Source organism: Pristiophorus japonicus, chromosome 3 (assembly GCF_044704955.1).
Source record: "Pristiophorus japonicus isolate sPriJap1 chromosome 3, sPriJap1.hap1, whole genome shotgun sequence".
NCBI lineage: Eukaryota > Metazoa > Chordata > Chondrichthyes > Pristiophoridae > Pristiophorus > Pristiophorus japonicus.
In genome coordinates this window covers 3120535-3136323 of record NC_091979.1, presented here as the reverse complement: position 1 = coordinate 3136323, position 15789 = coordinate 3120535, and the positions used below count along the sequence as shown (strand labels likewise).

The 15789-nt window shown below is 56.5% G+C and overlaps 1 protein-coding gene across 3 annotated transcripts in view; it reads right to left on the bottom strand.

Moving 5' to 3' along the window:
* The window catches only part of LOC139259631 (tensin-1-like), an 875917-nt gene that overhangs the window by 643788 nt on the left and 216340 nt on the right, over window positions 1-15789 (bottom strand). For all 3 annotated transcript variants that reach the window (XM_070875129.1, XM_070875131.1, XM_070875130.1), the window contains exon 2: window positions 3332-3446. In XM_070875129.1, the coding sequence (XP_070731230.1) occupies window positions 3332-3446 (115 nt within the window). The remainder of the gene's footprint in view (window positions 1-3331; window positions 3447-15789) is intronic.

Below are 15789 nucleotides of genomic sequence, written 5' to 3'. Positions count from 1 at the left end.
GCCTCCAGGCCAGGTCCAAGACCACCCCGACCTCTGTCGTCGAGCTACAGTACGCGGACAACGCCTGCATCTGTGCACATTCTGAGGCTGAACTCCAGGACATAGTCGAAGTGTTCACTGAGGCATATGAAAGTATGGGCCTTACGCTTAACATCCGTAAGACAAAGGTCCTTCACCAGCCTGTCCTCGCCGCACAGCACTGCCCCCCAGTCATCAAGATCCACGGCACAGCCCTGGACAACGTGGACCACTTCCCATACCTCGGGAGCCTCTTATCAACAAGAGCAGGCATTGTGTAAATACAATAAAGTCATCAGGTGACAGGTCACCTGACAAGTTCCTGTGTTAAGAGCCTTCTTGTAAAGTATGTGTGTTGTGATGTTGTCGAGAATATACTACAATAGGGAATAAGGCGGATGAGCTGAGAGCACAGATAGACACTTGGGAGTATGATATTATAGCTATTACTGAGACATGGCTGAACAAGGGGCAGGTATGGCAGCTCAACATTCCTGGTCACAGGGTTTTCAGACGGGATAGAAAGGGGGGAAGAAATGAGGAGGACTTCGTAGTATTGATTAAAGAAACTATTACAGTTGTGAGGAGGGATGATGTGTTAGAGGGGTCATCAAATGAGGCCATATGGGTTGAAGTGAAGAACAAAAATGGGGCATGTACTATAGACTCCCAAACAGTCAGAGGGAGATAGAAGAATAAATATGTGGGCAAATTTCTGAAAAGTGCAACAACTATAGGGCAGTAATAGTGGGGGATTATAACTGTTATATATGTGGACTTGTGTGTACTCTGTACTGCCACCAGAGGGCTCATTCCCTGGAGTCCCAAGGGATCCCATAATCCCTTGGGAGCGCAGGTATTTAAGGAGGCCTCACAGGTTGGAGAGGCACTCTGGAGACCTGCAATAAAAGACTAATGTCACACTTTACTTTGAGCTCACAGTGTTCAGTCTGACTCTTTCTCCATACACTACAATAACTACCCTAATATTAACTGGGACACAATTAGTGTGACTAGAAAAGGGGCGCAATTCCTAAATTACATTCAGGAGAACTTCTTTAGCCAATATGTAACAAGCCCCACTGGGGAGGGGGCGGTTCTGGACTTAGTTTTAGGGAATGAAGCTGGGCAGGTGGAAGGGGTATCAGTGGGAGAGCATTCTGGTGCTGACCCGACTCGACCTGGGAGGGAACCAGCTCCGGCTGCGGGATAAAGGATGAGCTAGCCACCGCAGGGAGCATGCGCTGTCCCGACAGGGCAACAACATCGACGTCACCAGAACCCAGGGAGCAGATTGGTGGTGTATCTTGGAGCGAGGTCGAGCCCAGCGGAGGGGTCGGGACCCAGAGTGGGAGAACCGGAGGTCGGGACCAGGGAAGAGTGAAGGTCGGGAGCAGAGGTCGGGACCCAGAGCGGGAGAACCGGAGGTCGGGACCAGGGAAGAGTGGAGGTCGGGAGCAGAGGTCGGTACCCAGAACGGGAGAACCGGTGGTCGGGACCCAGAGCGGGAGAACCGGAGGTCGGGACCAGGGAAGAGTGGAGGTCGGGAGCAGAGGTCGGGACCCAGAGCGGGAGAACCGGTGGTCGGGACCCAGAGCGGGAGAACCGGAGGTCGGGACCAGGGAAGAGTGGAGGTCGGGAGCAGAGGTCGGGACCCAGAGTGGGAGAACCAGTGGTCGGGACCCAGAGCGGGAGAACCGGAGGTCGGGACCCAGAGCGGGAGAACCGGAGATCGGGACCAGGGAAGAGTGGAGGTCGGGAGCAGAGGTCGGGACCCAGAGCGGGAGAACCGGTGGTCGGGAGCGGAGGTCAAGACTGGAGGTGTGGAGCAGTGAGGAGGTCGAGGCCCAGGGAAGGAGCAGCACGGTCCAACAGCGAGAGGCTTACACTGCACCCTATAAATCCCAAGGGAAGAGGACCTGTGGAAAGGAGGAAGGACAGTAGGAGTATGTTTATGTGTATGAATGAGGCCCATGCAGTAAAAGCTGGTCTCCAGTTGTCTTAGACCTCCCTTGCCACTGGACCAAGACCTTGCTCTGTCAGTAGCTGGTGTGCAATGGCCACCCCACGGTAAAAGAACTCCTACACAGGCACCTTCCACCCTTTAAGATGAAGTTTGGGACCTGGAACGTCAGGACCCTCACGGACAACCCCAACAGCGACAGACCGGAACGCCGTGCCGTCATAGTTGCCCGGGTACTCAGGCGCTTTGACGTAGACATCGCCGCCCTAAGCGAGACCCGGCGGGCAGGGGAAGGACAGCTCAAGGAACAAGGTGGAGGTTACACCTTCTTCTGGAAAGGCAAACCAGAAGAAGGCCGCCTCCATGGGGTAGATTTCACCACAAAAAATGAGCTCGTCTCAGAGACTCTCCTTGCGGGTTAAACAAACGCCTCAAGACCCTTCGGCCCGGCCTAGCCCGGTACCAGTGCACCATGGTCATCAGGGCGTACACTCCAACACCGGAAGCTACAGACAAGACCAAAGAGGAATTCTACTCCAGCCTTGAACAATCCCTCTCCTGAATCCCAACGGGCGACAAGCTGATCCTCCTTTGACGCCAGAGTTGGAAAGGACACAGACCTCTGGGGAGGTGTGATCGGCAGAGGGGTGGAAAGGGAAAACCAACTCCAACAGTACCCTCCTACTGACAAAATGCTTAGAACATGATCTTGTCGTAACCAACACCTTGTTCCGTCAGAGAGACAAGTACAAGGCTTCATAGCAACACCCTCGCTCCAAGCACTGGCATCTGCTCGACTATGTCATCGCCCGAGCGAGGGACCACAAGGACGTACGCATCACCTGCGCCATGACAGGAGCTGCCGACTGCTGGACAGACCACCGTCGAATCCGCTCCGTCATCTCCATCAATGTAGCCCCAAAACAGCGACGGCAACAGAAACAAGCCGCAGGAAAATTAATGCTGGAGCACTCAAAGACCCTGCTAAGAAAGCCCTATTCAGCCAGCGTCTCACAACCAACCTGCCGACTCCCAGTGACCCCGAGACACAGAGTGTCCGCAGCGCCTGGTCTGCCCTCCTGTAGAGGCAGAAACCCTCACCACATTTAAAAAGTACCTGGATGTGCGCTTGAAGTGCCATAACCTACAGGGCTACGGACCAAGAGCGGGAAAATGGGATTCGGCTGGGTAGCTCTTTGCAGGTCCGGGGCGGACACGATGGGCCGAAATACCCACCTTCTGTGCTGTAAATTTCTATGATTCTATGACACAGACACATACATATATGTGCAAGCACACAGTTATGTGGAATAATAGCTGTGGAATTGAATTAAATCACCCATGACTCACCACGGCATGCGGTCCCATCCTTAGTGATGATCTGCCGGCAGACGGCACACGGTTTCAGTTTCTTGAAGGTCTTAGGTTTGAAGGTGTGGCAGTTAGAGGCTTCACGATCTTCAGGCTAACGGTGGACAAAGGAAACAGACCATCAGATCCCAGAATCAATTCACATTCACAACATCAGAGCAATTTCACCTCGCGCCCACCATAAACACACTGACTCTCACCGGGGTACAGTCCCACACACACTGACTCTCACTGGGGTACAGTCCCACACACACTGACTCTCACTGGGGTACAGTCCCACACACACTGACTCTCACTGGGGTACAGTCCCACACACACCGACTCTCACTGGGGTACAGTCCCACACACACTGACTCTCACCGGGGTACAGTCCCACACACACTGACTCTCACCGGGGTACAGTCCCACACACACTGACTCTCACCGGGGTACAGTCCCACACACACTGACTCTCACTGGGGTACAGTCCCACACACACTGACTCTCACTGGGGTACGGGTCCCACACACACTGACTCTCACTGGGTTACAGTCCCACACACACTGACTCTCACTGGGGTACAGTCCCACACACACTGACTCTCACTGGGGTACAGTACCACACACACTGACTCTCACTGGGGTACAGTCCCACACACACTGACTCTCACTGGGGTACAGTCCCACACACACTGACTCTCACTGGGGTACAGTACCACACACACTGACTCTCACTGGGGTACAGTCCCACACACACTGACTCTCACTGGGGTACAGTCCCACACACACTGACTCTCCCTGGGGTACAGTCCCACACACACTGACTCTCACTGGGGTACAGTACCACACACACTGACTCTCACTGGGGTACGGGTCCCACACACACTGATTCTCACTGGGGTACAGTCCCACACACACTGACTCTCCCTGGGGTACAGTCCCACACACACTGACTCTCACTGGGGTACAGTACCACACACACTGACTCTCACTGGGATACAGTACCACACACACTGTCTCTCACTGGGGTATTGGTCCCACACACACTGACTCTCACTGGGGTACAGTCCCACACACATTGACTCTCACTGGGGTACAGTCATACACACACTGACTCTCACTGGGGTACAGTCCCACACACACTGACTCTCACTGGGGTACAGTCCCACACACACTGACTCTCACTGGGGTACGGGCCCCACACACACTGACTCTCACTGGGGTACCGTCCCACACACACTGACTCTCACTGGGGTACAGTCCCACACACACTGACTCTCACCGGGGTACAGTCCCACACACACTGACTCTCACTGGGGTACAGTCCCACACACACTAAATCTCACTGGGGTACATGTCCCACACACACTGACTCTCACTGGGGTACAGTCCCACACACACTGACTCTCACTGGGGTATAGACCCACACACACTGACTCTCACTGGGGTACAGTCCCACACACACTGACTCTCACTGGGGTATAGACGCACACACACTGACCCTCACTGGGGTACAGTCCCACACACACTGACTCTCACTGGGGTATAGTCCCACACACACTGACTCTCACTGGGGTACAGTCCCACACACACTGACTCTCACTGGGGTACAGTCCCACACACACTGACTCTCACTGGGGTACAGTCCCAGAGATTTGGGCGTCAGCCTGGCCTGGCTACCAATGGTGGGTCAGTGGAACTTAGGTATGAGCAAGTGACTGGAATTGGAGGCTGTGCTGTAATATAGGAAATGGGGCAGCCCATTGCGCACAGCAAGCTCCGACAAACAGCAATAACGATGTTGATTAAAAGATACATTTTGGCCAGGACACCGGGGATAACTCCCCTGCTCTTCTTCAAGTGTTGATGTGCTGCTGTACTGCAGCAAGTAATGTGAACATACAAAAACCCATTCCCATCAAGTGCCTTCCTCTCTGTTCCTAGTAAGAACACCTCGATAATAGAATCATCGAATGATACAGCCCTGTGGGAGGCCAGTCCGCCGATTGGCCAGCTCTACGATCACTCCCACTCCCTGCCCTTTCCCCATTGCCCTGCAAATTTATAGTTTTCAAGTATTTATCCAATTCCCGGTTTGAAAGTCACGATTGAATCTGCTCCCACCGCCCTTTCAGGCAGCGCGTTCCCGATCACAACAACTCGCTGCGTAAACACATTCTCCCCCTCTCCCCCTCTGACTTCTTTGCCAGTTGCTTCTGACTTACCCTATCAACGCCCTAAATAATGTTGCAGAGTGTTTGAATACCCTGGGCGAAAGAGTTAATCGGAAGTTGTTAAACTATTCGAAGTGACATTTTGGAAGGATGAGGAGAGGCAACATACTGTAACTGGTCCAAGGTTCGAGATGGGGCCCGAAAATCATTGACATACCGCCCACTCCCGCCGAAAGCTACAGGCTTCATCCCAAAACAGGTACAAACCGCCGACACACCGCCGAGTGACATAACACCGGACGCTCTGCCCACATACTGCCAGAGCTGTACACAGCCCGCGAGAAGCCGCTTTCAGAGCAACGTCAGTGACGGACAGCTGACAGGTAGAAGAGTTTGACAGAAGTGTGGCCTGTTTGATATTACACATATCTTTATATTCTCCACAGATGGATTGGTTTTCTAGTATTTTCTGGTGTTAGCCAATAATCACCGAGTCTGGAACTTGTGTCTGTGTTCACCACAGGGACCTTATTTTATAAATGGTCTAAAAAAGCCTGATTTATTCCTTTAATGATGAACTATATTAAAAATGTTATTAGTCTCTCTCACCCACCCGTCTCCACCCGCCCCTCCCCCACAGCGATCTCCACCCCCCCACATAGTAACCTCTCCCCCCCTCCCCCGCCCCCCCACAGTGACCTCTCACCAGCCACGTGCACAACTCAGGAGCTGATGATCCCCGAGTCAGAAGGCCTCCTCCGCCCACCCCCCTGCCCCCTGCACTCCGCTCCCTGCACTCCGCTCCCACTGAGAAAAGCGGGATGAGTCCCCCACGCACTGAGCTCCAGCGGGACCCATGGGGTAAAACGGCAAACACCGCCCGGGTACTGCCGAGAAACCGCCACATTTTCACTTTCAGCAATTGCGGCCCCTGGGATTCAAAGATGCCGATATATAAATAAAATTGTCAAGTCAAGTTCAGGAAACGATTAATGAAGCTTTATAAATAGAGGAATAGAGTACAAAAGAAAGGAAATTATACTGAACCTTTATTAATCACAGGGTAGGCCTCGGAGGAGATAAGGGATCTGGTGCCTGCTCTGTGGGACTGGACCCTTCCCCCCGGGGCCTGCCCTGTGGGACTGAGCCCTTCCCCCTGGGCCCTGTGGGACTGGGCCCTGCCCCCGGGGCCCTGTGGGACTGGGCCCTGCCCCCGGGGCCCTGTGGGACTGGGCCCTGCCCCCGGGGCCCTGTGGGACTGGGCCCTGCCCCCGGGACCTGCCCTGTGGGACTGGGCCCTGCCCCCGGGACCTACCCTGTGGGACTGGGCCCTTCCCCCGGGGCCCTGTGGGACTGGGCCCTGCCCCCGGGGCCCTGTGGGACTGGGCCCTCCCCTGGGGCCCTGTGGGACTGGGCCCTGCCCCCGGAGCCCTGTGGGTCTGGGCCCTGCCCCCGGGACCTGCCCTGTGGGACTGGGCCCTTCCCCCGGGGCCCTGTGGGACTGGGCCCTGCCCCCGGGGCCCTGTGGGACTGGGCCCTGCCCCCGGGACCTGCCCTGTGGGACTGAGCCCTTCCCCCGGGGCCCTGTGGGACTGGGCCCTGCCCCCGGGTCCCTGTGGGACTGGGACCTTCCCCCGGGGCCCTGTGGGACTGGGCCCTTCCCCCGGGGCCTGCCCTGTGGGACCGGGCCCTTTCCCCCGGGGCCCTGTGGGACCGGGCCCTTCCCCCGGGACCTGCCCTGTGGGACCAGGCCCTGCCCCCGGGTCCCTGTGGGACTGGGACCTTCCCCCGGGGCCCTGTGGGACTGGGCCCTGCCCCCGGGGCCCTATGGGACTGGGCCCTTCCCCCGGGGCCCTGTGGGACTGGGCCCTTCCCCCGGGGCCTGCCCTGTGGGACCGGGCCCTTTCCCCCGGGGCCCTGTGGGACCGGGCCCTTCCCCCGGGACCTGCCCTGTGGGACCAGGCCCTTCCCCCCGGGGTCCTGTGGGACCGGGCCCTGCCCCCCGGGGCCCTTTGGGACTGGCGCCTGCCCCCGGGGCCCTGTGGGACTGGGCCCTTCCCCCGGGACTGCCCTGTGGGACTGGGCCCTTCCCCCCGGGGCCCTGTGGGACTGGGCCCTGCCCCCGGGACCTGCCCTGTGGGACTGAGCCCTGCCCCCGGGGCCCTGTGGGACTGGGCCCTTCCCCCGGGGCCTGCCCTGTGGGACTGGTTTCAAGCAGTGACTGAACAGTATGCCCTGCCTTGATGTTTAGTGACGATGTGAGAGGGTGGGTTGTTCCGATTTGGACTATGGGGCCTTGCTGATCTGACCTAACTGCTGTCCCCCTTCAATAGAAGCTGGTAGTGGGACAGAGCGTGCTGATGGTTAGTGACAGCGACTTCCGTTGCATGTTGAACTCTGAGTAACTACATCCATTAAATCGACAGACATTACTGTAATTGTGTCTCAGCAGCAGATCAGTGCCTGGGCCGACTGGCAGGCTTCCAGCCAGCCCCCAGTGTGCCCTTGCGGCCTAGAACACTCAAGCCCAACAAAGAAAGAGTTTGTTTGACTAACGTTCCCCAATGTTTATTAAACAGAGACAAGTAGAGGGCACTCCGGAACACGCTGAGTATAAGAGAGACTTATCTAAAACCCGTGGGGTCCTTGAAACTCAACCCATTGATGAAAATAAATGGCCCAACACCAACTAAAAGGCTGGGCTCGAGGATCTCTGCACTTCCTACCTGAACAATTGGCCATCTGCAGAATGTGCATCAGTGCCAGATCTAGCCTTCTGTCTTATTCCCGCCTGAGCTCTGAATCCCTCGTCCCACACACGTGTCCTCCTCCCCACATCCTCACTGCCACTTTGGTAAGTTGGAGATTTAAAATATATAGCAGGAAGTTAAAACATGGGAGTAGTGCTTACAGTAAAGCTGCAAATGAAAGTTAGAGAGATGGAGACATAGAGTGAGGAAGCGAGAGAGAGAGAGAGAGACATAAGATAGGCAGAGAAAGAAAGATACGAGAGAGACAAAAATGAGAAAGATAGAAAGAGAATCAGAGAGAGACAGAGAGAGATAGAGTGAGTGAATGAGAGACAGAGCGAGAAAGAGAGAGAGAGACAGACAGCGAGAGAGAGAGAGAAAGAGCTAAGGAGAGACAAAGACAGAAAGAGAAGCAGCGAGAGAATGAGGGGTGAGGGAGACAGAGAGACACAGAGACAGAGAGAGAGAGAGAGAGAGAGAGAGAGGCAGAGAGAGAGACAGAGAGAGCGAGACAGAGAGAGGCAGAGAGAGAGACAGAGAGAGCGAGACAGAGAGAGACAGAACGAGAGAGAGAGACAGAGAGAGAGAGAGAGAGACAGACAGAGAGAACCAGACAGAGAGACAGAGAGAGAGAGAGAGACAGAGTGAGATACAGAGCGAGAGAGAGGCAGAGAGAGAGAGAGAGAGACACAGAGAGAGCGAGACAGAGAGAGAGAGACAGACAGAGAGAACGAGACAGAGAGACAGAGAGAGACAGAGTGAGAGACAGAGCGAGAGAGAGGCAGAGAGAGAGAGAGAGAGAGACACAGAGAGAGCGAGACAGAGAGAGAGAGAGACAGAACGAGAGAGAGAGAGCGAGAGAGAGAGAGACAGAGTGAGAGAGAGAGAGACAGAGTGAGAGAGAGACAGAGAGAGAGAGAGCGAGGCAGAGAGAGAGAGAGACAGAGAGCAAGACAGAGAGTGACACAGAGAGAGCGAGACAGAGACTGTCAGACAGAGAGACAGTCAGAGAGAGAGAGAGAGAGAGAGACAGAGACTGTCAGAGAGACAGAAAGGAAAAGAACAGAGAAAGAAATTGCGGAGGAGTAAAGCCGATCAGACGGTGTCGTTTAAAAGCATGTGGTGTTTGAATTGTAGACTGAGGCAGTACTGCCACACTGAGTGATGGACAGTGTGTCCTTGTCTAAACACATGGAGGGACTATCGGGCAAAGCATGAACTGAGCACGACCTTCCCCTGAGGCTGACAGCACCACACATTTCTATTGCTCAAATTGACCATGGCTAATGTAGAATTCCCAAATCCAGTCACCATCATTCTAAACACAGTTGTTTATTTAAATGGTCGCAGAGGGGATATAACGGTGTCAAAATGATCGACTCCCCACCAAACACTGGGCTCCCACAGGTGATAACTTTCTCCAGTTAAATACTGCTCGCTGACAAGTTCACAAAAATAAAGCCATCCACTGGCGACTCTCGCTGGGGCACAGGGAGAGCCCAGGCTGTTCCCGCAATGGGCTCGGCCTGGCCTGGTGCAAGGCTCTGCCCAGCTCCTGGCAAAATGCAGGGCAGACATGGGCTTGTGATGGCCTCTTCAGGGATTGTCTGTTCAGCTCGGAGCAGGAAGAGGCATTCAGCCCCTCGAGCCTGTTACACAGGAACAGGAGGAGGCCATTCAGCCCCTCGAGCCTGTTACACAGGAACAGGAGGAGGCCATTCAGCCCCTCGAGCCTGTTACACAGGAACAGGAGGAGGCCATTCAGCCCCTCGAGCCTGTTACACAGGAACAGGAGGAGGCCCATTCAGCCCCTCGAGTCTGTTACACAGGAACAGGAGGAGGCCCATTCAGCCCCTCGAGTCTGTTACACAGGAACAGGAGGAGGCCATTCAGCCCCTCGAGTCTGTTACACAGGAACAGGAGGAGGCCCATTCAGCCCCTCAAGTCTGCACATGAACAGGAGGAGGCCATTCAACCCCTCGAGCCTGTTACACAGGAACAGGAGGGGGCCATTCAGCCCCTCGAGCCCATTACACAGGAACAGGAGGAGGCCATTCAGCCCCTCGAGCCCATTACACAGGAACAGGAGGAGGCCATTCAGCCCCTCGAGCCTGTTACACAGGGTCTAGTGAGAAGGAGGAACTTAAGGAAATCCTTGTTAGGTGGGAAATTGTGTTGGGGAAATTGATGGGATTGAAGGCCAATAAATCCCCGGGGCCTGATGGTCTGCATCCCAGAGTACTTAAGGAAGTAGCCCTAGAAATAGTGGATGCATTGGTGATCATTTTCCAACAGTCAAATCGACTCTGGATCAGTTCCTATGGACTGGAGGGTAGCTAATGTAACACCACTTTTATAAAAAGGGAGGGAGAGAGAAAACGGGTAATTATAGACCGGTTAGCCTGACATCAGTAGTGGGGAAAATGTTGGAATCAATTATTAAAGATGAAATAACAACACATTTGGAAAGCAGTGACAGGATCAGTCCAAGTCAGCATGGATTTTGACAAATCTTCTGGAATTTTTTGAGGATGTAACTAGCAGAGTGGACAAGGGAGAACCAGTGGATGTGGTGTATTTGGACTTTCAAAAGGTTTTTGACAAGGTCCCGTACAAGAGATTGGTGTGCAAAATCAAAGCGCATGGTATAATGACCACAGTCAGCACCCGAGGTGCGGAACAATAATCAGCCAAATTTCCTCCATCTGTCACTATTCTGTCGACTGAGGACAGAATCAGGGCTGGCTGCGATTCCCTCAGCAGTTCAATAGCTTCACTGTCCAGGCTCATTCATGCAGGATACCATTGAGGGAGGCTAACGTTTGTGGATTGTACCCCCCTGAGAGTCAGCACCATCGGGCAGGTGGGTGTTGGGGCGAATAATTAAACATCCTGGTGCATTCTGCTGATTCGCTTGTGAGATGGACAATGGTCGTGCTCTGTTACAAAATGGAGGGAGGCCGGACAACAAACCTTCTCCACCCAGCACCACCTCAAACTTCGAGCCGGGGCCCAAAATTGCCCTCCTGCCCCGTTTGGGGCGGATAATCCGAATGAACTTGCGAATTACCGCCAGTACTGGGCCGGGGAAATTACCTTGGTTTGTCATAAGTAAGAATGGGGCAGTGTTGGGAGGGCAGAGGATGGAAGACACGGTGTCATCAGTGTCACGGTGAGTATGTCAGTGTAACGCTGGTGACGTCAGTGTGACCAGCGACCGATGCCGGCTGCGCTCCCATGGGGTCATTTCACTCGTGGGGCGGTAAGGGGTCGGTGCGTGTCCAACAACGGGCCGGAGCTCGAGGCGGAGCGCAAACACGGGGCGCAGAGGAAATTCTGGATGTGAAAGCAGTCAGAAATGCCCCATCGCCCCGTTACCGCCTCTTAAAGGAGGGGGCAATCGCCACCATGTGTCAAAGTTCAGGGTAGGCCAGCCATGAGAAGAAAGCAATTTGACACCGAGCCAGACCAGGAGATAGGTCAAAGAGGCAGGTTTTGAAGAGGATCTTAAAAGAGAGGGAGAGGCGGAGAGGATTAGGGAGGGAATTCAGAGCTTTAGGGTAGGTAGTTCAAGGCAACGCTGTTAATGGTGGAGCGATGGAAATGAGGGAATGCAAGGGCCAGAATTGGAGGAACGCAGAGATCTCGGGGGTTGTGGGGCTGGAGGACGTTATAAAGATAGGGAGGGGCGAGGCCATGGAAGGATTTGAAAACAAGGATGAGAATTTTTACATTGATGTGTTGCCGGACCAGGAGCCAGTGTAGGTCAGTGAGCACAGGGGGTGATGGGTGAGCGGGACTTGGTGTGAGTTAGGACACGGGGTCAGTGAGCACAGAGGGTGATGGGTGAGCGGGACTGGGTGTGAGTTAGGACACGGGGCAGTGAGCACAGGGGGTGATGGGTGAGCGGGACTTGGTGTGAGTTAGGACACGGGGTCAGTGAGCACAGAGGGTGATGGGTGAGCGGGACTGGGTGTGAGTTAGGACACGGGGTCAGTGAGCACAGGGGGTGATGGGTGAGCGGGACTTGGTGTGAGTTAGGACACGGGGTCAGTGAGCACAGGGGGTGATGGGTGAGTGGGACTGGGTGTGAGTTAGGACACGGGTCAGTGAGCACAGAGGGTGATGGGTGAGCGGGACTCGGTGTGAGTTAGGACACGGGGCAGCGAGCACAGGGGGTGATGGGTGAGCGAGACTCGGTGTGAGTAAGGACACGGGGCAGTGAGCACAGGGGGTGATGGGTGAGCGGGACTTGGTGCGAGTTAGGACACGGAGTCAGTGAGCACAGGGGGTGATGGGTGAGTGGGACTGGGTGTGAGTTAGGACACGGGTCAGTGAGCACAGAGGGTGATGGGTGAGCGGGACTGGGTGTGAGTTAGGACACGGGTCAGTGAGCACAGAGGGTGATGGGTGAACGGGACTCGGTGTGAGTTAGGACACGGGGCAGCGAGCACAGGGGGTGATGGGTGAGCGAGACTCAGTGTGAGTAAGGACACGGGGCAGTGAGCACAGGGGGTGATTGGTGAGCGGGACTTGGTGCGAGTTAGGACACGGAGTCAGTGAGCACAGGGGGTGATGGGTGAGCGGGACTTGGTGCGAGTTAGGACACGGAGTCAGTGAACACAGGGGGTGATGGGTGAGTGGGACTCGGTGCGAGTTAGGACACGGGGGCAGTGAGCACAGGGGGTGATGGGTGAGTGGGACTGGGTGTGAGTTAGGACACGGGGCAGTGAGCACAGGGGGTGATGGGTGAACAGGACTTGGTGCGAGTTAGGACACGGTGCAGCGAGCACAGGGGGTGATGGGTGAGCGGGACTCGGTGTGAGTTAGGACACGGGGGCAGCGAGCACAGGGGATGATGGGTGAGCGGGACCCGGGGTGAGTTAGGACACGGGGGCAGCGAGCACAGGGGGTGATGGGTGAGCGGGACCCGGGGTGTGTTAGGACACGGGGGCAGCGAGCACAGGGGGTGATGGGTGAGCGGGACCCGGGGTGAGTTAGGACACGGGGTCAGCGAGCACAGGGGGTGATGGGTGAGCGGGACTCGGTTTGAGTTAGGACACGGGGGCAGCGAGCACAGGGGGTGATGGGTGAGCGGGACTCGGGGTGAGTTAGGACACGGGGCAGCGAGCACAGCGGGTGATGGGTGAGCGGGACTCGGTGTGAGTTAGGACACGGGTCAGTGAGCACAGGGGATGATGGGTGAGTGGGACTGGGTGTGAGTTAGGACACGGGCAGTGAGCACAGGGGGTGATGGGTGAGCGGGACTCGGTGTGAGTTAGGACACGGGGCACAGGGGGTGATGGGTGAGTGGGCCTGGGTGTGAGTTAGGACACGGGGCAGTGAGCACAGGGGATGATGGGTGAGCGGGACTCGGGGTGAGTTAGGACATGGGTCAATGAGCACAGCGGGTGATGGGTGAGTGGGACTGGGTGTGAGTTAGAACACGGGGCAGTGAGCACAGGGGGTGATGGGTGAGCGGGACTCGGGGTGAGTTAGGACACGGGCAGTGAGCACAGGGGGTGATGGGTGAGCGGGACTCGGGGTGAGTTAGGACACGGGCAGTGAGCACAGGGGGGTGATGGGTGAGCGGGACTCGGGGTGAGTTAGGACACGGGTCAGTGAGCACAGAGGGTGATGGGTGAGCGGGACTGGGTGTGAGTTAGGACACGGGGCAGCGAGCACAGGGGGTGATGGGTGAGCGAGACTCAGTGTGAGTAAGGACACGGGGCAGTGAGCACAGGGGGTGATGGGTGAGCGGGACTTGGTGCGAGTTAGGACACGGAGTCAGTGAGCACAGGGGGTGATGGGTGAGCGGGACTTGGTGCGAGTTAGGACACGGAGTCAATGAACACAGGGGGTGATGGGTGAGTGGGACTGGGTGTGAGTTAGGACACGGGGGCAGCGAGCACAGGGGGTGATGGGTGAACAGGACTTGCTGCGAGTTAGGACACGGTGCAGCGAGCACAGGGGGTGATGGGTGAGCGGGACTCGGTGTGAGTTAGGACACAGGGGCAGCGAGCACAGGGGATGATGAGTGAGCGGGACTCGGTGTGAGTTAGGACACGGGGCAGTGAGCACAGGGGGTGATGGGTGAGCGGGACCCGGGGTGAGTTAGGACACGGGGGCAGCGAGCACAGGGGGTGATGGGTGAGCGGGACCCGGGGTGTGTTAGGACACGGGGGCAACGAGCACAGGGGGTGATGGGTGAGCGGGACCCGGGGTGAGTTAGGACACGGGGTCAGCGAGCACAGGGGGTGATGGGTGAGCGGGACTCGGTTTGAGTTAGGACACGGGGGCAGCGAGCACAGGGGGTGATGGGTGAGTGGGACTGGGTGTGAGTTAGGACACGGGGCAGCGAGCACAGGGGGTGATGGGTGAGCGGGACTCGGGGTGAGTTACGACACGGGGCAGCGAGCACAGCGGGTGATGGGTGAGCGGGACTCGGTGTGAGTTAGGACACGGGTCAGTGAGCACAGGGGGTGATGGGTGAGTGGGACTGGGTGTGAGTTAGGACACGGGCAGTGAGCACAGGGGGTGATGGGTGAGCGGGACTCGGTGTGAGTTAGGACACGGGGCACAGGGGGTGATGGGTGAGTGGGCCTGGGTGTGAGTTAGGACACGGGGCAGTGAGCACAGGGGATGATGGGTGAGCGGGACTCGGGGTGAGTTAGGACATGGGTCAGTGAGCACAGCGGGTGATGGGTGAGTGGGACTGGGTGTGAGTTAGAACACGGGGCAGTGAGCACAGGGGGTGATGGGTGAGCGGGACTCGGGGTGAGTTAGGACACGGGCAGTGAGCACAGGGGGTGATGGGTGAGCGGGACTGGGTGTGAGTTAGGACACGGGCAGTGAGCACAGGGGGTGATGGGTGAGCGGGACTCGGGGTGAGTTAGGACACGGGCAGTGAGCACAGGGGGGTGATGGGTGAGCGGGACTTGGGGTGAGTTAGGACACGGGGTCAGCGAGCACAGGGGGTGATGGGTGAGCGGGACTCGGGGTGAGTTAGGACACGGGGTCAGCGAGCACAGGGGGTGATGGGTGAGCGGGACTCGGGGTGAGTTAGGACACGGGGCAGCATAGTTTTGGCTGAGCTGAAGTTTATGGAGGTTGGAAGATGGGAGGCCGACCAGGAGAGTGTTGGAATAGTCAAGTCTCGAGGTGAAAAGGCACGGATGAGGGTTTCAGCAGCAGATGAGCTGAGGCGATGTTATGGAGGTGGAAGTAGGTGACCTTGGTGAGGGTGAGGATATGTGGTCAGAAGGTTATCTCGGGGTCCAACATGACACCAAACACAGAAGTGTAAGAGGGTCCCGATCGATCGGATTCCAGCCCAGGGCCACTCGCACCAAATAGCACGGAAACAGAAACAGGAGAATGAAAGCAAAGGGACGTGAGGGATATTCCAGCTCTGGAGAGGAGACTTGACCGAGAAGCAGAGATAGTCCAGGAATCAGGAATCTCAGCTCTGATGACCAGGGAGCTGTGATTGTTCCGAGTGTGAAAGAGGGGAGTTTGAAGTGACTGCAGTGAGG